The sequence below is a fragment of the Scyliorhinus canicula genome, chromosome 3 (assembly GCF_902713615.1).
Source record: "Scyliorhinus canicula chromosome 3, sScyCan1.1, whole genome shotgun sequence".
Lineage (NCBI taxonomy): Eukaryota > Metazoa > Chordata > Chondrichthyes > Carcharhiniformes > Scyliorhinidae > Scyliorhinus > Scyliorhinus canicula.
The window spans coordinates 181,721,838-181,746,797 of record NC_052148.1 but is presented as its reverse complement, the minus strand read 5'-3'; the positions used below and the strand labels follow the sequence as shown (position 1 = coordinate 181,746,797).

The 24,960-nt window shown below is 47.1% G+C and overlaps 1 protein-coding gene across 5 annotated transcripts in view; it reads left to right on the top strand.

Moving 5' to 3' along the window:
* synpo2b (synaptopodin 2b) overlaps window positions 1-18,843 on the top strand; it is a 221,485-nt gene extending 202,642 nt beyond the window's left edge. For all 5 annotated transcript variants that reach the window (XM_038791855.1, XM_038791853.1, XM_038791857.1 and 2 more), the window contains one exon: window positions 17,248-18,843. In XM_038791855.1, the coding sequence (XP_038647783.1) occupies window positions 17,248-17,829 (582 nt within the window). In that variant the 3' untranslated portion in view covers window positions 17,830-18,843. The remainder of the gene's footprint in view (window positions 1-17,247) is intronic.
* The last annotated feature ends 6,117 nt before the right edge of the window (window positions 18,844-24,960 follow it).

Below are 24,960 nucleotides of genomic sequence, written 5' to 3'. Positions count from 1 at the left end.
GCAAATCCTGCTCACCCCACCCCCACCAGGTGCTCCCCATAACAGATGCCTCGCACCCACCCACCCCCACCCCCACCCCCCCTAATCACCCCAAAGATGTGTAGGTCAGATCAAGGTTTGATAGGGTAATGCGGCTGAGTGAGCTTGGGTGAAGTACCCTTTCAGAAGGTCGGTACAGATTTGATAGGCTGAGTGGCCTCCTTCTGCACTGTAGGGATTCTATGATTCTATTCCATTCTACAACTCACCCTTGCCTGGAAGTTAAAGAGCAGTCCAGGCAGAAAGAGTGAAAGAATCACTGATTTACCACTCACCCGTCCCTGACAGCTGCTGCCTCAGGCAGATGCCTAGAAAGCAACAACTGTAACTTCATAGAATCATAGAATTTACAGTGCAGAAGGAGGCCATTCAGCCCATCGAGTCTGCACCAGCTCTTTGAAAGAGCACCCTACCCAAGCCCACACCTCCACCCTATCCACATCACCCAGTAACTCCACCCAACACAAAGGGTAATTTTGGACATTAAGGGCAATTTACCATGGCTAATTCACCTAACCTGCACATCTTTGGTCTGTGGGAGGAAACCGGAGCACCCGGAGGAAACACACGCACACACGGGGAGAACATGCAGATTCTGCACAGACAGTGACCCAAGCCGGGAATTGAACCTAGGACTCTGGAGCTGTGAAGCAATTATGCTAACCACTGTGCTGCCGTGCACAGAAAGCGAAAACCACATCACAAGGCTTTAAATCCCCTCAGATCTTTTTATCTGCAAGACTTCGATTCAAAAAGAAATAGCTTTTATTAGGCTGTAATTGAAGGTTCCAGACAGCCAGATGTCTAGATTATTTAGGTTAATTTTCCTTCATGCATGAATGGATCTCAAGTAGCTGGCTGTGTGCGAAGGCAGGTTTTGACCTTCCTGCTCCTACCGCCACGGGAGATACAGGAGAGGGTAGTTTCCAGAACGGGGATACGAGAGGGGAAGGTTTTGGATATTTATAAAGAACTTATGGAGTCGGAGGAAATGCAGACAGAGGAGCTAAAGCGCAAATGGGAAGATGAGCTAGGTGAGCAGAGAGAGACAGGTCTTTGGGTGGATGCGTTGAGCAGAGTCAACACGTCCTCATCATGTGCCAGGCTCAGCCTGATTCAGTTTAAGGTCGTTCATCGGGCACACATGACGGTGGCCCGGATGAGCAAGTTTTTTGGGATAGAGGACAAGTGTGCAGGAGGGCCAGCAAGCCATGTCCATTTGTTTTGGGCATGTCCGAAGCTTAGGGGATTCTGGCATGGTTTTACAGATGCCATGTCCACGGTGTTAAAAACAAGGGTGGTGCCAAGTGCAGAGGTGGCGATTTTCAGAGTGTTGGAAGATCCGAAGTCCAGGGGGTGAAAGAGGCTGACGTCTTGGCCTTTGCCTCCTTGGTAGCCTGGAGACGGATATTGTTAGCGTGGAGGGATGCGAAGCCCCCAAATTCAGGGATCTGGCTTAGTGACATGGCTTGGGTTTCTCAGACTGGAGAAAATGAAGTCCGCCCTAAAAGAGTCAATGCTAGGGTTCGTCCGGAGGTGGCAGCCATCTGTCAACTTCATTGGAGAAAACTAACTGTCAGCAGAGGTGTGGAGGGGGGGAGTTAGATTATTGTTCAGAAGAGGTGGGACTAGTGAGGGAGGGAGGTGGTCTTTGCACGATGTTTGTATTTGTATTGTTATTATTATAAAATTATAAATCATAGAATCATAGAATTTACAGCTCAGGAGGAGGTCATTCGGCCTATCGAGTCTGCACCGGGCCTAGAAAGTGCACCCTACTCAAGCCCATGTATCTGTCCTGTCCCCGTAACCCAGTAACCCCCATTTAACCTTTTTGGACACTAAGGACAATTTAGCATGGCCAATCCACCTAACCCACACATCTTTGGACTGTGTAAGCACCCGGAGGAAACCCACGCAGACATGGGGAGAACATGCAGACTCCACACAGACAGTGACCAAGCCGGGAATCGAACCTGGGACCCTGGAGCTGTGAAACAACTGTGCTAACTACTATGCTACCGTGCTGCCCTAAAACACCTTAATAAAATGTTTTTCAAAGAAAATAGTAGCTTGTTGTGAAACCAACCACAATGTTTACAAACACCTCGCTATGATTGTCAGCTAATGACCACTTCAAAAGCAGTTAAGTGTTTTCTGCTGAAAATAAGTTTTGTTTTATTCGTTCATGGGATGTGGGTGTCGTTGGCTTGGCCGGATTTTATTGCCCATCCCTGAGGGCATCTAAAGTCAACCACATTGCTGTGGGTCTGGAGTCACATGTAGGCCAGACCACGTAAGGATGACAGATTTCCTTCCCTGAAGGACATTAGTGAACCAGATGGGTTTTTACGAAAATCGACAATGGTTTCATGAGACTTTTGATTCCAGGTTTTTATTGAATTCAAATTCTACCATCTGCCCTGGTGGGATTTGAACCCACAAGGTGAGTATTGTCCTAGGTCTGTGGATTACTAGTTCAGTAGCAATGCCACTATGCCACTGCCTCACCACAATATTGCGGTTAGTTTGACTGATGGGAGCATTTCTGTTACGGGGATCTTTGTTATGGGAGGTCTCTGCTACGGGAGGGTCTCTGGTGTGTGAGCTCTGGTGGGGTTGTGAGGTGGGGGGGGGGTCAGGTCACTCTCATGTGTGCCTGCTGTGTTGGGGCGGCCATCACCTGACAATTCCGTGGTGTGGGTGGGGAGGTGCCTCTATTTTTCTGTAGAGAGGGAGGATTTGCATTGCGAGGGGGCAGGAGAGTGACAGCCACTGTGCCTCACTATTGGGCCGCACACTCAAAATGACATTCCAACTGGGGGATTCTGACTTGGAAGAAAATCTCCCCTCAGAGAGCTGTTGGCCAATCAGACGAGTTCCACCTGGACCAGAAGCTGCAGGGGATAGAACTGGGACTGCATACTGTCCTCAGAATCTGACTCCAATGAGTCCAGATGAGTTAAATGTGGGGGTATCACGGCGGGAAGGGAGGTGCGGCCCTGGGGGTTGACATAGGGATGGATGGACTTCCATTGCTGAGGCCAGTTGGAGTATGCACCAACAGAGACCACACTTTTTTGTTTGGATGGGGGGGGGGGGGGGGGGGGGGGGTGCCTGATGTTGAAAAGAGGCTGTTGATGCAGGCGCCACCTGCCCCCTTTTCCCACCCAAAGGTCACTTTTCGGGCCTTCCACCTTGGGTTTCCACCTCCACGCACACAATCCTCCCCACCGGCATACAAACCTGCTGGGGAGGAACTCATCAACTTCACTCCATAAATGATTGATGAATACTAAACATTGCTGTGGTTGTGTTAATCAAAGATTCACCAGGAGTTACGAAAAATTTAGGGAGTCTAGCCTGCTGGTTTATTCATTCGACATCCAAATGTAGATTAAACTTCCCACAGTGTGGGCCAGCAAAGAAAAGGGAGAAACATTATTCCTTACAATCAACTCTTAACAGGTGGAGCAACGTGCAATTCCCTCTCCCATGACAGGGAGCATTTAATCAGACAGGAAGGTGATGTGTGGGCATCCTGCCACCTTCCTACCTCTATCCTGATTAAGTCTGTGATGGGAAGGTTCGTGGTTGGCCTTTCTGACGAGCCAATAATTCAGGCCCTTAAGTGGACAACTAATGTAGCTGCACATGCTCAAGTCTGTTTTTAAACACTTCCTTCTCTTGACCCCCTGACCTTGCTGTCCAATTTGCTGTCTCATTCATAGTAAGGGCCCGGGAAAAGGATTCTGAAGGGAAAGCAGTGTGTGGGGTCAGGAGAGGGAAGCGGGAGGGAGCAAGAGGGTTGGGTGAGGCGAGCTGCAAACGGGGTGGAAGAGGGAGGGGCAAGTAGGAAGTGTTGCCCGGTAGGCAGGAAGCGGGAAGTAAGAAGGAAGAGGAGCACTGAAAGTGGGAAGAGTAGTATGTGAGAAGAATATTTTTAGGCCAGTCAGGTCAAGGCAGCCAATTGGTTTTTAATGTAAATATTACATGTCAGGAACGTAATGCCCCCTTATTACATGCTTGATTCAACAAGTGATTCTTGTTTCACACAGTTTTGTTTAGCAGCTGTTTTTAAGGAATGCTTTAGGAATACTAAATTAAGGATAGCTGTATTATTATTCTTACTTATCTCTGATTTATCGGAGTTACCATCAAAAAGCCAGTCACTGCATTGGCCCATAACTATAAATCCTTCCTACACATCTTTTATTGTCATCATTATCATTTATCCTCTTTGACCTCAAAGGCAATATTTTCTCCCATAGAAAGGGAGAAGTGGGAGTGTAATTATGATTTACATTTCCGCTTCCCCTTTCATTGCCAATAATCTAATCATTTGTGAACAAAAAAAATCTGGGCTAGTTACTGGAGATTGATTCCCATCCACGTCAGCCAGCAAAAAATTAGAAATGATGGTTTGCTTTTTAATTTTTAAATGGCATCACCTTTGCCATCCTTTGCAATAATCTATTGACACAAAACTCAGCTTCCATTAGTGGGCCTGTGCATCCTATGAACTGAGGCCCGACATTATGCATGACGTCAGCATGATAACAATGTCAATAGGCAGGCAAGGAACCTATATAACTTTGGGAAATATACTAGAAAAAGTAACAAATACAGAAAATACTGGACAATCTCTGTAGGTCTGACAGCATCTGTGGAGAGAAAAGGGAACTAACGCTTCGAGTCTGGATGACAAAGCTGGAAAAGTATTGATTGTCCATTGTATCATCTTATTCTCTCCAATAGACACCAAAACAAAGCAGACTGGTGCATCATGCAAGAACTTTTATGTGTTCATTAAACTACAAACATGCATCTACCCGAACTGGCGCCGGAATGTGGCGACTAGGGACTTTTCACAGTAATTTCATTTGAAGCCTACTCGTGACAATACGTGATTTTCATTTCATGTGGAAAATTGCCCAGGTATGTTCCGTACACAGAATGCAGCACAAATCCAATCTTGCCAACTACCACCCTCTTAGTCTACTCTCAATCATCAGTAAAGTGGTAGAAGGGGTCATCAACAATGCTACCAAGCAGCACTAACCTGCTCACTGACGCTCAGTTTGGGTTCTGCCAGCGTCACTCAGCTCCTGACCTCATTACAGCCTTTGTTCAAACAAGGACAAAAGAGATGAACTCCAGAGGTGAAGTGTGAGTGACTGCCCTTGACATCAAGGCAGCATTTGATCGAGTATGGGATCAAGGAACCCTATAAAAACTGGAGCAATGGTTTTCAGGGGGGAAACTCTCTACCGAGTACAAAGGAAGATGGTTGTGATTGATGGAGGTCAGTCATCTCAGTCCTGGGACATCACTGCAGGAGTTCCTCAGGGTAATGTCCTCGGCCCAACCATCTTCAGTTGCTTCATCAATGGCTTTCCTTCCAACATAAGGTCAGGTGTGGGGATAATTGCTGATGATTGAACAATATTCAGCACCATTTGTGACTCCTCAAACACTGAAGTGGTCCACCTGCAAATGCTGCAAGGCCTGGACATTATTTAGGCTTGGACTGACAAGTGGAAAGTAACCTTTGCACTACACAAGTGCCAAACAAGACCATCTCCAAAACAGAGAATCAAATCAACACCCCTTGACATCCAGTGGCATTAGAAAGATGGAGGTTGAGGGGTGTCCTGATAGAGGTCTACAAGATTAAAGGGGCATGGATAGAGTGGATGGGCAGGCACTCTTTCCCAGGGTGGAGAGGTCAGTCACCAGGTGGCATAGGTTTAAGGCCCATGGGGAAAAGTTTAGAGGTGATGTGCGAGGCAGGTTTTTTACACAGAGGGCATTGCCAGGGGAGGTTATGGAAGCCAATACATTAATGGCGTTCAAAGGCATCTTGACAAACACTTGGATAGGATGGGTATAGAGGGATATGGCACAAGGAAGTGCTGAGGGTTTTGACAAAGGTTGGTATCATGACTGGTATAAGCTTGGAGGGCTGAAGGGCCTGTTCCTGTGCTGTATTGTTCTTTGTACCATCACTGAATCCTCCCACAATTCAGTGATGGTACAATCACTGTACCATCTTTAGGATGGTTACCATTGACCAGAAACTGAACTGACCTAGCTACAGAAATACTGTGGCTACAAGAACAGGTCAGAGGTGAGGACTCATTCAGTGAGTAATTCACCTCCTGACTCCCCAAAGCCTGTCCACCATCTGGAAGGCACAAGTTAGTATGATGGAATACTCCCTACTTGTCTGGATGAGTGCAGTTCCAACAACACTTAAGAAGCTCAAAAGCAAGGAGGCACAGTGGCGCAGTGGTTAGCACTGCTGCCCCACAGCGCCGAGGACCTGGGCTTGATCCCGGCACCGGGTCACTGTCCATGTGGAATTTGCACATTCTCCCTGTGTCTGCGTGGGTCTCACCCCCACAACCTAAGGATGTGCAGGGTAGGTGGATTGGCCATGCTAAATTGCCCCTTAATTGGAAACAAAATGAATTTATTTTTAAAAAGTTCAACGCCATCCAGGACAAAGCAGCCTGCTTGTTTTGCATCCCTTCCACAAACATTCACACCCCCCCCCCCCCCCCCCCACCAGAGACGGACAGGGACAGCAGTGTGTACCATCTACTGGATGCCCAGCACCAAGGCTCAGTAAACAGCATCTTCCAAACCCACGACCATTGCTAGCTAGAAGGACAAGAGCAGCAGAGACATGGGTTCACTACCACCAGGAAGTTCCCCTCCAAGTCACTCACCATCCTGACTTGGAAATATATCGCTGTTGTTTAACTGCCACTGGGTCGAAATCCGTGAACTCACTCCCTAATAGCACTGTCAGTGGACTTACACCACACGGACTGCAGCGGTTCAAGAAGGTAGATTACCAGCACCTTCTCAAGGGCAATTAGCAATGGGCAACAAATGCTGGTCTCGCCCACATCTTGTAAAAATGAATTTTTAAAAAGTAAGGAATATATGTAGAAGTAAATAGGTGATCAGATTAATCTTCAATTGATGTATTTTTCATCATAGTTTGCTTTCACTTTAGCTATTTGTTGCTTACAAATCAAGCATTTTGATTTTTTACTTTCTGTTTATGCCCACAAAGAAATATGAAATTCTTCTTTTCTCTTTAGAGTACCTTTCTCTTAGATAAAGACTTGAGGACCAATTGTCTGTATAGAATTTGAAATTCAGGGCTCAGTACCACTGGATTTGAAACACGTTGTAAAAAGTGATCAATGTTCAGTGGCTTTGAAAAACTGGAGTGAACAAATACTAGCAGCTGCATTGAACTAGTGGGAGGTGAGTAAGGGGGAGGGGACATTGTCACATAAGTTATTTCAATTTGTTATGAAATTGATTAAGTGGACGCTACCCCAACAAGCTGAATATCAAAGTGAAGATTCATGGGAGGGATGTGTCTGGGCCAGATGAATCTGGTACAGCAGGAATGCTCCTCTGGGCTGTGGATGCAGCACTTGGACCTTCCCAGCCCCAAGCTCCCCTCCCCACTCCCTTCCGTTATATCCCCTTTTCCACATCTATCTGCATGCCAGTGAATGACCATAGCTGTTTAATTTCTGTGAGATCAATAGCAACATTGCACGCAGGTTAGACGGAAAGTGGAACACCAGCCAAGAGGTTAAAATAGAGTTCTTGGCTTTGTGCTGCCTAACTGACTGGCATGGTTGCCGGCTGAAGGTTCAAATCAATCCAATGGTTGATGGAATTTCTCGTACCAGCATTAAACCAATAAATTTGACAAACCAAATACAAAGGTGCTCAGTCTATTGATATAAAGTGCCTTTCGCAATCACAGGACATGTCAAAGCATTTTACAGCCAATGATTGTAATGTAGGCAACCTGGCAGCCACTTTGTGCACAGCAAGCTCCCCCAAACAGCAATGTAATAACGAGCAGAGAATTTGGTCTTGTGATGTTGAATGAAAGATAACTATTAGTGGAGACACCAGGGATAACTCCCCTGCTCTTCGTCAAAATGATGCCAGAGGATGATTCCTGTCAACCTGAGAGGGCAGACAGGGCTTCAGTTTAATGTCTCATCTGCAAGATGGAACATTTAATAGTGCTTAAGTGTGTGGCCGCCCCACCACACTCAGATACATTTAAATGTAATGGTCTGGATAAGAGGTGTCCACTTAAGCAGATGCCACACATACTCTGCCTTGGACTAAGTTCTAGTCACCAAGAGGCAATATAAAGAAAGTGCTGTCAGTCACAAATTGACACTGTGGCTGTCAATCAGAGCTCGAATTGTACCCTTAGTGTTAATAACTGAATTATATTACATTAATAAAACTGGGTTGGCATCTCATAAGTATAATTACTTCAATGCTCATGGATTTGCACGTTCTCCCCGTGTCTGCATGGGTTTTCTATGGGTGCTCTGGTTTCCTCTCACAGTCCCAGAGATATGCAGCTTAAGTGGATTGGCCATGTTAAAATTGCCCCTTGTGTCAAAAAGGTCAGGTGGGGTTATGGGGATAGGGTGGGGGCATGGGCCTAGAGAGGATGTCCTTTTTGGAGGGTCGGTGCAGACTTCAATTATATTTCTGTCCTATAGTTTGGTTTTATTAAAAAATCAAATAATAGAGGCTGTTGGTACTAGAGGTGCTGAAATGTAAATGTACGAATACCAATGAAGAAGAGTTGAGAAATTATATTAATCATTTACTGATAAAAACAAAATCCAAGAATCACTTAGGCTGGTATAATCGTGGGTGGAAATTTTTGTGGGGAATGGGAACGGGGAGTTTGCTGCCATGGAAGCTGGTGTGAATTTTAGCCATGTCACGCGATGCTGACCTAATAAATGATGTAGTCAGAGTCGGGGAGTTTCCCAACATTTTGCGTGGTGGAGCGGGCTGGATGGTGTGTGCCCTGCCATCATATCTAGGCGCCATATTTAAAAGGCACCCAGACATAAAGGTATCCACCATTCAAGGAGGAGATGGCCTACCGATTGCAGGGACCTCTGGCCCCCAGATTCAGTGATGTCTCTCTGGACGTCCTGCTGAATTAAGTGGAGAACAGGAGGCAGTGCCCTTTACCCAGAGGATGGAAAGAGGAGGCTGGACCAACAGACCAACCCAGCATTGGAGGAAGTCACCAGGGTTGTTTGTGCTCATAGCCTCCACCAGAGGACAGCCCTGCAGTACAAGAAACAGATGGATGACCCTCTCTGCTCTGGCAGGGTAAGTGAAACCTCAACTTCTCACATTCAGCTTACTCAATGGTAGAGGGGACTTGGGCCTTAGTAGCAACATGATGATGTGATGCCTTATAGCCTCAAAGCAGTCCATCTAATCTGAAGGTGGAAAGGCCACTGTAAGCCCCTGACCCACACAAATGCTGTCTGGTATGGGGTGTGGGACAGGGGTGGCACTAAGGGGCTCAGGCATTGAGGGATCAAGCAAGCACTGCTAATGACATGCCTCTGTGAACCTTATCCTTGTATCTGTATATTTTCACCACTCTGGAACGTGTTGCCTCAGAACAACCTGCAGTGCATTGATCACATGGCACTCAATCCAGTGAGTTAATTGCAAGACTGGAAGCATGAGAGAGAGATATGCAACCCAATTGCTTTCAACCCCTCCTCACTTTGCACAGGAAAGTTAAGGTACAACAGGAGAGAGAGGCAGAAGGCGGGAGGGGGCTGGTCTGACCTGAAGAACTTGATGGACTTCGAAGAGCGGTAGGGCAAGCTGGTAGGAGAGGAACCTGAATGAGCATGCGGAGATGGAGAGGTCAGCTTGCGGCATCCATCCAGTAAGGATCCATGCATGTCACATTGAAATCCAAGGATCACACATTTTGCCATGTTGGAGATGGCTCATGCAGACACTCACTCTCTCCTCTCTTATTTACAGGTACCAGCAGGAAGAGGGCAAAGCAAGAAGATGAATCCCTGTCCAGACATCAAACCAGTCCACAGAGGACACTGGGGAGGAGGAAGAACATGCACATGTTGAGGCATCACGACAGGCACCCTCCACCAGCCCAGAGTCATACACCTCGGGCGGCACTAGATGTAGTACAGGAAGGGTCTTTGGTAGTCACTTTCCGGACACCTGTCCACAGCAAGAAAAGGCAGGGTCAGCCAAGCTCATTGGTACGGAAGAATGGTGAAGAACAGGGCTTCAGCGATGTCCAAATCCAATGATGAGCATCTGGAATCGGCCGTGCACAAAATGCTGGAAAGGCAGCAGGAGGTGGGGAACATGGGGCAGAGGCAAGACAGCACATGCGGTAGAGGAGTCTATTCACCTGCAGGCCAATTAAGTGATTTCAACTTGTGCATGCATGGAAGTCTCCATGGGGAGGATGGCAGTCGCCATGGAGACCCTGATACAGCAAAGTCTGCTGGAGATGCGTGCAGACCTGCACTATCATTGTAGCCATGGGTGAGCTTTCGCAGGGGCAACGCAAGAGAGGAATGGGGCATTTTGACCTCTCTCCAGTTACTCCTTTCCCTCCAGCTGTCCCTTTCCTTCAAGAAGTCAGGCAGAGGGCCTTGAGTACCCAAAGGGAGGAGATGGGGCTGTTGGACACCCTTGGGACTTCCACTCAGGACTCTGTGAGGTTCTCTGGCCATTTCAAATTCACCTTGCCTGTGATACCTTCAGCTTCGTCCTGTGACCCAGAGGGAGCAGCTGCCCCACTGCAGGACAGCCAAAGTGAGCCAGGGCACTCCAGGCCTATGGTCCCCAGAGGACGGCTGCCTCGGCCATCCAAAGTAACAGAAAACTAGTAAGCAGGCTAGTAGATGTCAGGTAAGCACCTAGAAGAAGTGGCAAGATTAAGAAGTTTTGATTTTATGATTGCACGGGTGCACTATGATTGCTAATCATTTGACACTTTTGTAAATATAGTCTGCATGCATATTAATGAGGCCTGATGTTGTTTATTTGCTGTGTAGCCCTTTTCTCTATAGTTTGGAGAAGCCATGGTTATCATGACCTTCAGTATTCAGCTGATTAGGGTCTGGTTTAGCACAGTGGGCTAAACAGCTGACTTGTAATGCAGAACAATGCTAGCAGCTCGGGTTCAATTCTTTTTTTAAAATAAATTTAGAGTACCCAATTATTTTTTCCAATTAAGGGGCAATTTAGCGTAGCCAATCCACCTATCCTACGCATCTTTGGGTTGTGGGGGTGAAACCCACGCAGACACGGGGAGAATGTGCAAACTCCTCACGGACAGTAACCCAGGGCCGGGATTCGAACCCGGGTCCTCAGCGCCACAGGCAGCAATGCTAACCGCTGTGCCACCGTGCTGCCCTAGCTCAGGTTCAATTCTCATACCGGCTTCCCCGAACAGGCGCCGGAATGTGGCGACTAGGGGCTTTTCACAGTAACTTCATTGAAGCCTACTTGTGACAATAAGCAATTATTATGATTACCTTTAGTCCTCCACCCCCATCACCTACACTGTCCCCCTCATAACCAATGACCACCTCCAGGATTTTCATTTGACTTCCACACCATTCCCCTTTAACTCTCCCCACAATCCTCCATCCCATACAGGTGAATGTTGAAGTCCCATACCTTTCTAAGGAGACCTTCCTCCCTCCTACCCCAAATTCTGCCAACCCCAGAATCCACTTCTCCTCAATTACTCCATCCAACAATACTCAGTACCCCTTCAGCCTTCATCAGCGAACCCTCACCCTCCCAATCTACTGGCTCCCACTTCTCCCTTTAACCTTCCTGTCTCTTCCTATCTCCAATTCCGAGTATATCCCCCACGTGTCCTCAATTTACGGAACAGAGTCCTCCCTCTGAACTCATTTCCCCACTGAACCCCATGACCATTCAGACCTCCGCACTCCAGCACAGCGCTTTCTACCTTCCTGCTCCATACCAATTCCCCAACTGGACGACCCCCCAGCATCTCTCTCTTTCCTCTACCACCACTAGCCTCCCCTGCCCTCCTATTGACCTCCAGACTTGCCCCACCTCTTGTTCCCCTCCCTATCTAATGCCCCTCCCAGCACATACATTGCCACTTATGGACAGCCAATATTCCCAATAGCCTCCAACTGATGCTCACCTGAGGAGGTGGTGTAGGAAAAGTGATGACAGGTCCTGTCGCACAAGGGCTGCCACATGGAGATAGTAATTTCTTTTATAACACAACTTAACCAATCTGGCAAAGGTAATCTGGGAAAAACTTCACCAAGAGCACAGCCTGGTTGCCTGAGTGGGTCCCACTTGCGCCACTGTACTCAGCTGAACACCTGCTTCATCCCAGCATCCAGGTCAGTCGCAACAAGGGAAGAGTTGATTTTGATGTAATAATCATGAATGATCTCTCTGTCTCCATGACTTTCCTCCGGGTGCTCCGGTTTCCTCCCACAGTCCAAAAATGCGCAGGTTAGGTGGATTGCTAAATTGCCCCTTCATGTCCAAACAAATTAGATGGGGTTACTGGGTTAAAGGGATAAGATGGGGGCATGGGCCTAGGTAGGGTGTTCTTTCCAAGGTCAGTGCAGACTTAATGGGCCAAATGGCCTCCTTCTGCACTGTAGAGATTCTATGATTCAACATTACAAAGGCGGGTACCAAGGAATTTTCAGGTCTAGGATATCGGCGCAGTGGTTAGCATGCTGCCACACAATTCCCAACTTGGGTGAATGTGTGGAACTTGCACTCTCTCCCCGTGTCTGCGTGGATTTCCACCAGATGCTCCAGTTTCCTTCCACAGACCAAAGATGTGCAGGTTAGGTGGATTAGAAATGCTAAATTGCCCCTTAGGGTGAGGCTACAGGGCAGGCGATAGGGCCTAGGTAGGATGGTCTTTCAAAGGGCCAAATAGCCTCTTTCTGTACTGTAGGGATTCTATGATCTCTCCTGTTGGCCATCCACTTCTGTTTTGATGGACAATGTTTAGAGTTGATGGAGGATGCACACCAAACTGGCCTTGGGAGAAGCTCGCGACCTGGGCCAAGACCCATTCTATTCAGATTCCAGCCCATTTTCCATCTACTCTGGTTGGAATTGCAAATTCAATGGAAAAGAAAACTGGACAGAGTTCACAAAACATTGCTGATTTGTTATTGGTTGTTTTATTATCCTTCCAAAGACAAAATTAAACCCTTTTATATAAGGCCATTGTAGAATCTTACTGTGAAATATTCTTTTGAAAAGATGGCTTCTGTGGGGACCAAGCTTGAAGTTCAACAGAACTGGAATTTAACTTTGGGTGATAGTTAAAATGAATAATATCAGCAGCACTTTACACATCTTTCCCAGTTTTTATTTAAAAATCAGGAGATGTATCACACGCAACTTATGCAATATTGTCCATTTTATGCCTTTGCCCAAAATCCAAATTACCCCCCAATATCTCAACCATGATAGAAAGTGTCAGTTTCTTTTTTACAGGTTTGAAAAGCTCTCTAAATCTCTCATGTGGGCACAGGTGGCACAGTGGTTAGCACTGCTGCCTCACGGCGATATAGAACATAGAACAGTACAGCACAGAACAGGCCCTTCGGCCCTCGATGTTGCGCCGAGCAACGATCACCCTACTCAAACCCACGTATCCACCCTATACCCGTAACCCAACAACCCCCCCCCCCTTAACCTTACTTTTTAGGACACTACGGGCAATTTAGCATGGCCAATCCACCTAACCCGCACATCTTTTGGACTGTGGGAGGAAACCGGAGCACCCGGAGGAAACCCACGCACACACGGGGAGGACGTGCAGACTCCGCACAGACAGTGACCCAGCCGGGAATCGAACCTGGGACCCTGGAGCTGTGAAGCATTTATGCTAACCACCATGCTACCGTGCTGCCCTTAAGGTGAGGATCCGGGTTTGAGTCTGGCCCTGGGTCACTGTCCGTGTGGAGTTTGCACATTCTCCCTGTGTCTATGTGGATCTCACTCCCACAACACAAAGATGTGGAGGGTAGATGGATTGGCTAAACTAAATTGCCCCTTAATCAGAAAAGTTAAAATTAAATAAAATAAAAAAATCTCTCATGTGGAGTCAGAGGCACTGAAGACAAAATCGTCATAGCTCAGTAAACTATCCCAATTTCAATTTCTGCACGGACCACTGATAATATTAATTAAATTGATGGTTCTGTAATGTTTCATCTGGGAGATGGATCATAGACAAATTAAGAAAAATTTTATAACGTGGAGATTAGTTTAATATTCAATTTCTATAAAAAAGTTAAATGGCATTACTTATTACTTACAAGTTTATACCTATATATTTTAAGTATGTCATCTATAATGCAAATCAGCCCATTGGATCATAAAGCATGTGATCTTTGCTATATGATTTACTAGTAAGTTACTAAATGCATTGATAATTAATCTCTTTGAACAATTCTTGAATTACCCATTGCTTATATAACACTCTATATTCTACACATTTTGAAGCCTCAAATCTACAGGAAACAGGGCAGTAGGCCGTGACATATTGTGAGGTATGACTCAACACTCCATTCATGTTGATGCTACAGCCAATGCCATTTCCCTAATAGTACAGGAGTGGGTAGCTGGAGCACTCGCCTGAATCAGTATTCAAGTTTGGGTTCTTTAGTCTCAATTGCCAATTCAACACAATGAGAGGAGCATGCACTGTGCATGCACTGTCCAATATCAGCTGCTGCTCCAGCCAAGGAGGAGCCCGGAAGGTAAGCTTATGTTTATTTTTGTGAGGCCAGTGTGTACAGGGCTCCACACAAACATTCTAGAACATTGCCTTGTTAGGACCCCTCATGACTATGGACTCATTTCAGGCTTGTGGCAGGTCATGTTGCTCGATCTCACAGCGGCCTGGAGCAGGCTGGTTGCCAAGGCGTCCTGTCAGCATTAACAGGAAGCTGTCAAGCAAGCTCTGTCAGCCAGTCACCCAAAACACACACACAGGAAAATCCACCCCAATATGATAGAGAAATAGAACATAGAACATAGAACACTACAGCGCAGTACGGGCCCTTCGGCCCTCGATGTTGCGCCGACCTGTGAAACCATCTGAAGCCTATCTGACCTACACTATTCTATTTTCATCCATATGTCTATCCAGTGACCACTTAAATACCCTTAAAGTTGGCGAGTCTACTACTATTGCAGGCAGGGCGTTCCACACCCCTACTACTCTCTGAGTAAAGAAACTGCCTCTGACATCTGTCCTATATCTCTCACCCCTCAATTTAAAGCTATGAATATAAGTAATCACAATCAACCAACCAATAGCAACATGATAAAAAAATCTCCATTCATACAGATGTTTATTAACCTATTTGTAATAATTCTACTTGGTAGCTATTACCCATATAGATACATAGAACATACAGTGCAGAAGGAGGCCATTCGGTCCATCGATTCTGCACCGACCCACTTAAGCCCTCACTTCCACCCTTTCCCCATAACCCAATAACCCCTCCTAACCTTTTTGGACACTAAGGGCAATTTAGCATGGCCAGTCCACCTAACCTGCATGTCTTTGGACTGTGGGAGGAAACTGGAGCACCCGGAGGAAACCCACGCAGGCACGGGGAGAACGTGCAGACTCCGCACAGACAGTGACCCAGCGGGGAATTGAACCTGGGACCCTGGCGCTGTGAAGTCACAGTGCTAGCCACATGTGCTACCGTGCTGCCCATATCTTACTGATGAATTAAGAATCCAAGAGGAAAACTTGTGTACCCAAAGATGTTTCAGAAGTGAAACTTGCTACACATGTGAGTAATTCAGGCAAATAGCACAGATGCATTTAAGGAAAGGCTGAATAAGACCATAAGACCATAAGACATAGGAGTGGAAGTAAGGCCATTCGGCCCATCGAGTCCACTCCGCCATTCAATCATGGCTGATGGGCATTTCAACTCCACCTCCCAGCATTCTCCCCATAGCCCTTAATTCCTCGCGACATCAAGAATTTATCTATCTCTGCCTTGAAGCCATTTAGCGTCCCGGCCTCCACTGCACTCTGTGGCAATGAATTCCACAGGCCCACCACTCTCTGGCTGAAGAAATGTCTCCGCATTTCTGTTTTGAATTTACCCCCTCTAATTCTAAGGCTGTGCCCACGGGTCCTCGACTCCTCGCCTAACGGAAACAGTTTCTTTGCGTCCATCCTTTCTAAGCCATGTATTATCTTGTAAGTTTCTATTAGATCTCCCCTTAACCTTCTGAACTCCAATGAATACAATCCCAGGAACGCCAGCCGTTCCTCATATGCTAGACCCGCCATTCCAGGGATCATCCGTGTGAATCTCCGCTGGACACGCTCCAGTGCCAGTATGTCCTTCCTGAGATGTGGGGCCCAAAACTGGACACAGTACTCCAAATGGGGCCTAACCAGAGCCTTATAAAGGCTCAGTAGCACATCGCTGCTTTTATATTCCAACCCTCTTGAGATAAATGACAACATAGCATTCGCTTTCTTAATCACGGATTCAACCTGCATGTTTACCTTTAGGGAATCCTCGACTAGCACTCCCAGATCCCTTTGTACTTTGGCATTATGAATTTTCTCACCGTTTAGAAAGTAGTCTATGCTTGGATTCTTTTTTCCAAAGTGCAAGACCTCACATTTTCTCACGTTGAAATGCATCAGCCATTTCCTGCACCACTCTCCCAAACTGTCTAGATCCTTCTGCAGCCTCCCCACTTCCTCAGCACTACCTGCCAAATAAGTACATGGGGAAGAAATTAATAGAAGAGTATGCTGATCACGGTAGATGAAGAGGGGCAGGAAGAAGCTCTTATGACTGGGCAGATGACCTGTTTCTGTATTAAAATAGCCAGGTAGCTGTGTGTAAAGACAAATAATATATTATCCTATAAAAATTAGGAAATACATTGGGATCTGAGGTGAAGGTTCAGAAATGTGAACGCATGTGATATCAAATATAAAAGGATTGAGAAAGCACACACATCCCAAAAAAGCATAAATCTAGGTAAATAACCATGGTACTTATCAAGGTAAACCAAATCATTTAAGTCAGATATCCCTACAAAGCTTTCCTTGTTCAAGGCTGAGAAAGTTTTAAAAGGATGCCAGTGGAGTCAGTGGGTCTCAAATGTGTACAGATTTTCTATTTTACAACATATACAGTTACAGTGCAGGAGTATCAAAGTTTTACATATTTGAAGCTTTCCTTTTGCTGTTTTTGTCCTGTCCATTTGCCTTGGTTTCCAATCAGACATGTGATTCATTGGTTTTATTTACAGGTGCAGTCAAGAGGCTTTCAACCCGTACAGGCACCAGCAAAACAGCATGGCTATCCTCATGGGCTTTCGGGAACACAAGCATTGCGACAGCCAGCAACCATTTCATCAGGAAGGCCAACCTTCCAGTCAGTTAAAACATCATTGAAAAAGTTAACCCCGTGGGATGCTGCATCGCAGTCTGCTGTTGGTTCAGTAGAGGAAGCATTTTTCAGCAGAAATTTACAGGAGTCAATAGCAAAGAACATTGTTTCAGCAGCCCGTCGAAAGACATTGCCTGAGCCTCCGGAGGAATGGAAGGCACGAGTAGCCTATGTCCCCCCAGTTTTAAGCAGTTATTCTTCTATTGCCACTTTCCAGGTCAGAAAACCATCTAGCATAACACCCTCAATCAAAACAATAGCAACCATTCCAGCATCTGCCATCCAAGAGAGTTCAATGTATAAACAGCCATTAAAGTATCAGCAATCACTGACCGACTCTGACCTGTCCATTGGGGCATACTCTGAGCACAAAACTTTGGGAAAGCAAGTAGCGGATCCAAATTATAACCCTTATCCACAGGGCTGGAAAAAGCAAAGTTGAAACCAGAAAAGGAAAATCTTAACCTGGGACTCATCAGGCATTTCCTTATGCTGAAGATTATTGTGCGGTTTGTATTGACAGAAAAAATGTTAAAAGTGAATAAGATAAGAAAAAGTGATGTGCGAAATACTGTTAGGTAAAGGAAAGGTATATTTGGGTTGATGTCACCTTTATTATCGAGTTTCCATTGTGTTGTGCAGCACCTGAAGTATCTTTGTACACATTTCAGCAAGGTGTTAAATTACAAATTATTAAAAAAAAGAGTGAAGATTATCGTAGTAAACACAAAGCATTTACAAATAAAAGAGTATGCAATGCTCTGTACACAGCAGCATTAACTTCATGGCATTATTTCCAGATAAGAAAATTTAACAGCCTTAGAGATAAAATTATAGAGTTCTGGGAGAAATTTGAATACAACGGAGCAGTTATAAAAATGGGTGTTTATTAAGTTGCAGGATTCACATTTTACATTGCACAATATTTAGAACATTTATTGGCCAATGACTGTCTTGGCAGGGTGTTACAACTATGTTACAGGTTGGAAAGATTAAGATGATTCCACAAGAGGAAATACAGAATCATGCTTCGGCCAGAGATTAGTGGAATATGGCAAATGTCATAAACCAGGACAACAATTTTGGGGATTGTTGCTATGGCATTGTAACACACTTTAGCTGACTAGATGCGCTTTTTGTCTACATAATGGATTAACCTATTGTTCCCATCCCTTGTTGTGGACTTCTTCATCCAACATAACATTAACATAATACACCAAGAAGGAAAGCAAGATAACACTGCCTGCTTTATTGTGCAAAGGGTATGTGACAAGAAAGAAATGTGCAACAGATTTCTTTTGGTTGGAAAATGCACTCTGTTATATTGAAATATTATGATGTAGGACGTTGTAAACAACAGTAATGACTGAGGATAACTAACAATAAACCATGTCATTAAGATGTTGTAAATACATAAAACTTAATCTGCTTGATAAACAAATGTTGAATTTTTCTATCTCAGATACAAATTACTCATTAGAATCATGTGTTTTGTCCCGCAGAAAATAGTGTACCTTGTTAAACATACAGACTACATTATTATAGTATTATACTATCAACTTTTCAACTGCTAAATTACATCCATCCAAAATGTACTGCAGATTTTTTTAAAGCACGAGAATATTTCCCCACAAGAAACCTTATCATCTATATTCTTAAATCCTCCAACTATGATTTTTTCTTTAAAGTTAGATAAATATTACCTAGAAAAAGAACTAATCATGAATGCGTGAATTATTAGATTTGTTGAAATTGGACTGGATAATGTATGTCATGAGGAGATTTAAGAATTATTTGGGAAGCGCTGTAGTGTTTACTTTTTGACTCTGCTTTATTTCAGGTAAATGTGAACGGATAGTCAATGAATTTGAAGGGTTATTGTGGGTTACAGCATGTGCAATGTGTTTTGAGCAATGTGTTTTGAGATACGAGTCCAGAACTAAGGAGGGATGTAGAAAAACTTTGAATTGTTCTGCTTGCTCGCTGACATGTGGGGGAGGGAAAAATCAGTGGATGCAATTTAATGACCATATTGCGCTTAAGCGAGAGTGCGGCAAGGCTATTAAATCGTGGGAGAGGTGAAAACGAGAAGCACGCTGGGCATCGATCAGTTTGCGATCTGTTGGAACCAACAATTCTACGGACACGTGCTTGTAGGATTAGAATAGCGGTTTTAATATACTCACAACAGAGCCAGCCTATTAGCCATTGAACTTTCGGTGAACTGGCCGGCTGACCATGTGGCACTGATCTTTTATACAGCAGCTTCCAGGGGAGGAGTCCTGGGCAGAGCCAAGGGAGAAGCCCCGTACAACTCGAGCATTCCCAGAGCTACTCCCCCTGGAGGACAGGTAGTGCAACTGCACTTACAAAACAGACACATCTATATACAGATTATAATCCGGTGTGAATCACATTCACCACATTATCTAACCAGCCCGCTCCCATTGGCAAAATCAGGACCCCGCCGTAGCGTAGTAAAAATCCAATAATCACCACTTAAGGCCAATCCCCATACAATTAACGGGAGCAATCCCCTTTGTAACAGCACGGTAGCATTGTGGATAGCACAATTGCTTCACAGCTCCAGGGTCCCAGGTTCGATTCCGGCTTGGGTCACTGTCTGTGTGGAGTCTGCACGTCCTCCCCGTGTGTGCGTGGGTTTCCTCCGGGTGCTCCGGTTTCCTCCCACAGTCCAAAGATGTGCAGGTTAGGTGGATTGGCCATGATGAATTGCCCTTAGTGTCCAACATTGCCCTCAGTGTTGGGTGGGGTTACTGGGTTATGGGGATAGGGTGGAGGTGTTGACCTTGGGTAGGGTGTTCTTTCCAAGAGCCGGTGCAGACTCGATGGGCCGAATGGCCTCCTTCTGCACTGTAAATTCTATAATAATCTATGTAACCAGCAAGTGGTCACGTGGGTGCCGATTAGTACACCTTTTTAAAAAGGTGACGCTGGCGGAAAGGCTGCTGTGGGGATCCGAGGAGGTGAGTAGCCACCTTTATTCCCAGGCAATGAGCTCAGGGGCACTGGGGTTGCAGCCCCGGAGATTGGGGGGGAAGTAATGGGAGAATGGAGGGTCCCGGGGTGGAAGACACCACTGGTTGTCGGTCTCTCACCCTCTCCAATTCCTTACAGATATTACATGGGATGGATGATATCTTTGATTCCCTTGCGGTGCTACTGGCAGGCCAGGCGTGAAGAGGGCGACGACAGCAGCGTCGCCTGAGGCTCGAGGTGGCGGCCCTTTTGCAAGGCCCCACCCCATACCCTGAGGACTCCATCAACCATCAGGCTGGGTTGGGACCCAGAGGGGGAGGCTGGCAATGGCCCAAGGTGTACAGGCGTCGCTGGTCTTTCAAACAGATGATGGACAGCGTGTGCCACAGGAGGCTCCGCCTCAACAAGGAGACGGTGTGGCACCTGTGCCATGTCCTCGTGGACTTGGCACCACGTAGAGGAGGATGATATCCGCATCCGGTGGCCATCAAGGTCACTACGGCCCTGAATTTTTAACCTCAGGATTATTCCAGGGCTTGAGTGTGGTGTGGCATCTCACAAACTACAGCCCACAAGTGCATCTGTGAGGTCGCGGAGACCCTGTTTGCCCAGGCAGCAAACTATATAAACTTTGACATGGGCCAGGCCCAATATGATGCCCGGGCAGCAGGATTCTCTGCCATCTCTTGGATGCCCAAGTCCATGGTGTAGTGGATGGCACGTGGGTAGCCTTGCGCTCACCAGGTCATCAACAGGAAGAGGTTCTACTCCCTGAATGTCCAGTTCGTATGTGACCACCACATGAAGGTCATGCACGTGTGTACATGCTTCCCAAGGTGTGAGCTTGACAGCTACATCCTGAAACAGTCGGACATCTCCGGCCTCTTCGATGACCACCCCAGGATGAGGGATACCCACTGAGGACCTGGTTAATGATGCTAGTATGGAGGCTAGTGACCGATGCGGAGACCCGAAACAACAAGGCCCATGAGGCCACGTGGGCTGTCATTGAGCGATGCACCAGACTCTTCAAAGTGCGGTTCCGATGCTTCAACCTCTCTGGTGGTGCACTGCAGTACACCCCCCAGAGGTCGCCCACTTTGTGGTGGTCTGCTGTGTCCTCCACAACCTGGCACAGTAGCAGTATGATGTGCTGGAGGTGGAAGAGTAGGAACATGTGGCTACTTCTGAGGTGGTCGAGGAGGTGTGGACCAGGAGGGGCTGGAGGACGAGCCGGGAAGGACCCACAGGACCACTCGGAGGCTGCAGGACAGGTGGCAGCAGCGAGGGTCCGGCAAGCTAGGAGGGCCAGGCCCTCATCCTTGCTCGCTTCACATAGGATGTGGCCTCATCTCTCATTCCCCCCTTCCCTCCATCCCTCAGTCTTCCTCCCTCCCTCAGCCTTCTCCTCCCTTCCTCCCCCCATCATGTTCATCCTCCCAGGGTCTGTTGTGTAACATCACTCGATGGGACTGTGTCGGCACAGTTAGTGGGTCGCTGTCGAAGGCAGGGGGGTGAGGATAACCCGCTGGCAGCTGAGCGCTGGTGCTCCTCAATCTATGCCATTGTCTCACTCCTGCTTGTCTGCTGAGTGCTCACTCACACCCATCGCCTGTACCTGATGTGCCTGGAGATGGTGGGGGAGGGGGATAAGCATCCAGGAACACCATGCCAGCTGAGCTGGGGAAGGGGATTGGCGCTCGCCCGCATTGTGGAGGAAAGTGGCAGAGGCATCATATTTCTCTAATGCAACATTTTTTAATGCTACACCCTAACTGCCCCAATCCTAGGTAGTGCTGCCCCAAACCCACCCCACCCTCGGTGCCCTCTGTGAACTTTGACCTGCTTGGCCTTCTGTGCTCCACCGCTGCACCCAGGTGTGTCCCCAGGATGCATATCAGAGGTGGAGTCAGCCTGTCCCCATCGTGCCACCCTGCTGACTCCAAGATGCATCGTTAACACGGTGCCCATAGGGCCTTGGGGTTCACCTCAGGATGGAAGGGCAGCTGGATTGAGCCCCAGCTGCACCTCCGTCATCTGGCTCTGGCAGCCCTGGCGGCTCCCCAATGTCCGAAGCGCGGTGTTGCCACCTTGGGTGATGATCCTCAGTGACTGGGACATGCTCTGGAGCACCCCAGCAATGCCCACCGAGACTGGGACATGTTCTCCAGCACCTCATCAAGGTCATGCTGTCAAGGCGCTCAACTGACCCACGCCTTGGACATCCCCATTTATGCTATCGACATTGTGCACCAGGCTCTCCAACGGCAGTCACTACCCTTGAAGTGTTAGCCTCTGTGCCACGCAGTGCCAGCACCATCTGCTGTGCCGGTAGCCTCTAGAACTCCTCCAATCAGCTGTGGACCTGCTGGTGTGTCACTGACATTTCCCTCTCGATATCATAGCCACACCCTAGCATCTGCATCAGCTCCAGGTAAACCTGGTTCAGAGGCTCAGCGTCTGACTGGGACCCAGCAGGATCCTAAGATCAAGCAGCCATCTGACTGCTGTCTTGCCTAGGTGTTCCTGCCTCCACCTGATGTGCATCAGCAGCTATGTGGTGCCCACCAGAATGTGTCCCAGAAGCCTGACGACTACCGTTGCCCACCAAGGTGCATGTCTCTGTGTGGGTGAAAGGTGGGAATGAGAGCTGTGGAGCTCTGAGGCGTTCTCATAAGATGCAATGGGGGGAGGGGGGAACCATCCCAGATGGGCTGGAACTGTCGGATGAGTATCGTGGGGGAGAATGGATAGGTTATCAGTGGGGAGGGATGGGTCATTCTGCATGGCATTAACAACTCATGTGTGACAGGTCCTCTGGGTGAGGGGCCTGTTGAATCTCACCTCTGCGCCATACGCCAACCTTTACGTTGGTGACAGATCTGTCCTCAGCCAACCCCGCAACCTCCATGGCCCAGTACCTCATAGGTGGTGGGGACTCTGATGACCAGCACCTCACCGCCCATCTGGGCCCTCTGTTGTGGGTCAACGTCTTCTGCAGGGACATAGAGTGGGAATCGTGATCTGCATGCGTCATGCAGCGTACAGAGGGAAGGGAATATGGGGTGGATGCCAGCGTGGGTGGTACTGCTGGACATGGGTAGGCCAGAGCATGCAATGTCCAAAGACGTGCAGGTTAAGTGGATTGGCCATGATAAATTGCCCTTAGTGACCAAAAAAGGTGAGGAGGGGTTATTGGGTTAAGGGGATAGGGTGGAAGTGAGGGCTTTGTGGGTCGGTGCAGACCCGATGGGCCAAATGGCCTCCTTCTGCACTGTATGTTCTATGTTACTGGCTGGGGGCGGTGCTAGGCGCATGCTCGGAGGGTGGTGCCAACCCACTCATGTGGCTCTGTGGAGGTCATTGACCTTCTTATGACACAGGTTGCTGGTCCTCCTGAATTTGCTCCCCGAGCTGATTTCCGCTGCCACTTCCTCCCAGGCGGCACTGTCTGCCCTGTGGCTGACCCTCCAAGATCCTCGGTGGAACATGGTAGCCCATCTGATTTCAACCACGTTCAACAGTCTGTCCAGGTCGGCTCCCCCAAACCATCGGGCTGGTCTCCTCGGTGGCATGGCTGCGAGCTGTGTGGGGTTGACTGTATAGGAGCAGTTTAAGTGCTGCTCTCCGTTGTTAGCGGGTGAGCTGGCAAGCACGGTCCCCGCGAATCAGTCGGCGGGACAGTCATTTGCAGTGTGAAGTCCGTGGGGCCTCGTTAAGTGGACCAATTAACGTTTTATAGCGGTGATGGCCGAGCAATGGGAAGCTCACAGCAGTTCCGCTCCCTGCACACTTTTCCATTTAATCACGCCTAGTATTGTTACATTCTTCTAAATGTAAATGCATCAATCATGTGACAAGGAATGGTAAAACAATAAAGTGGGTTCTTGTTTTGAAGATAAGACTACATACACACAATGTTAACTGGGAGACTATGTGCATATGTCTGACTGCTAGTAGACTGAGTTTAGAGTCATTGGATTGCTCCATTATATCCTGTGTCATGGTGGGCAATGATTAACAGCAGTTTAAGATACATGTCTATCATATCAGAATGAGTATAGTGTTATAATTGCTAATTAAACAGTGAAATCTGAAATATATGTTTGACCCATCAACAACTGAAAAGAAAAAGGATCTATGGTATGACTGTTGATTCTTTATGAGAACATAAACATAAGTTATGATATGCTCAAAAAACTAATCTCTTTTTTCAGGTGTTGATAGATGTATTGTGCATTTTCCAGATTCTTTGTTTTTACATTGGTACTTTAAAAAGAAGGGTGCAGAATGTGGATGCATATCGCACATTCTTTGGGTGCTATGAGTGATCTCAGAGTGCCAAAATAGTGTCTGCAGAAAATGCAGGCACTTATGGTCCGAGTTAAGTGGATGCCACTTTAGTGAAGAAGTTAACAAGCTTTCAGTTAGCATCCGCCAAAGTACACAGAGCAGGCAGATCATGACATTAACTAGCATGCAAATCTGATTTGGTGCCTGTGCTGCCATTTTGAAGTTCGACACGCCCACTGATGTAATTTCTTAATCACACAGTAAGAAGTCTTCGAACACC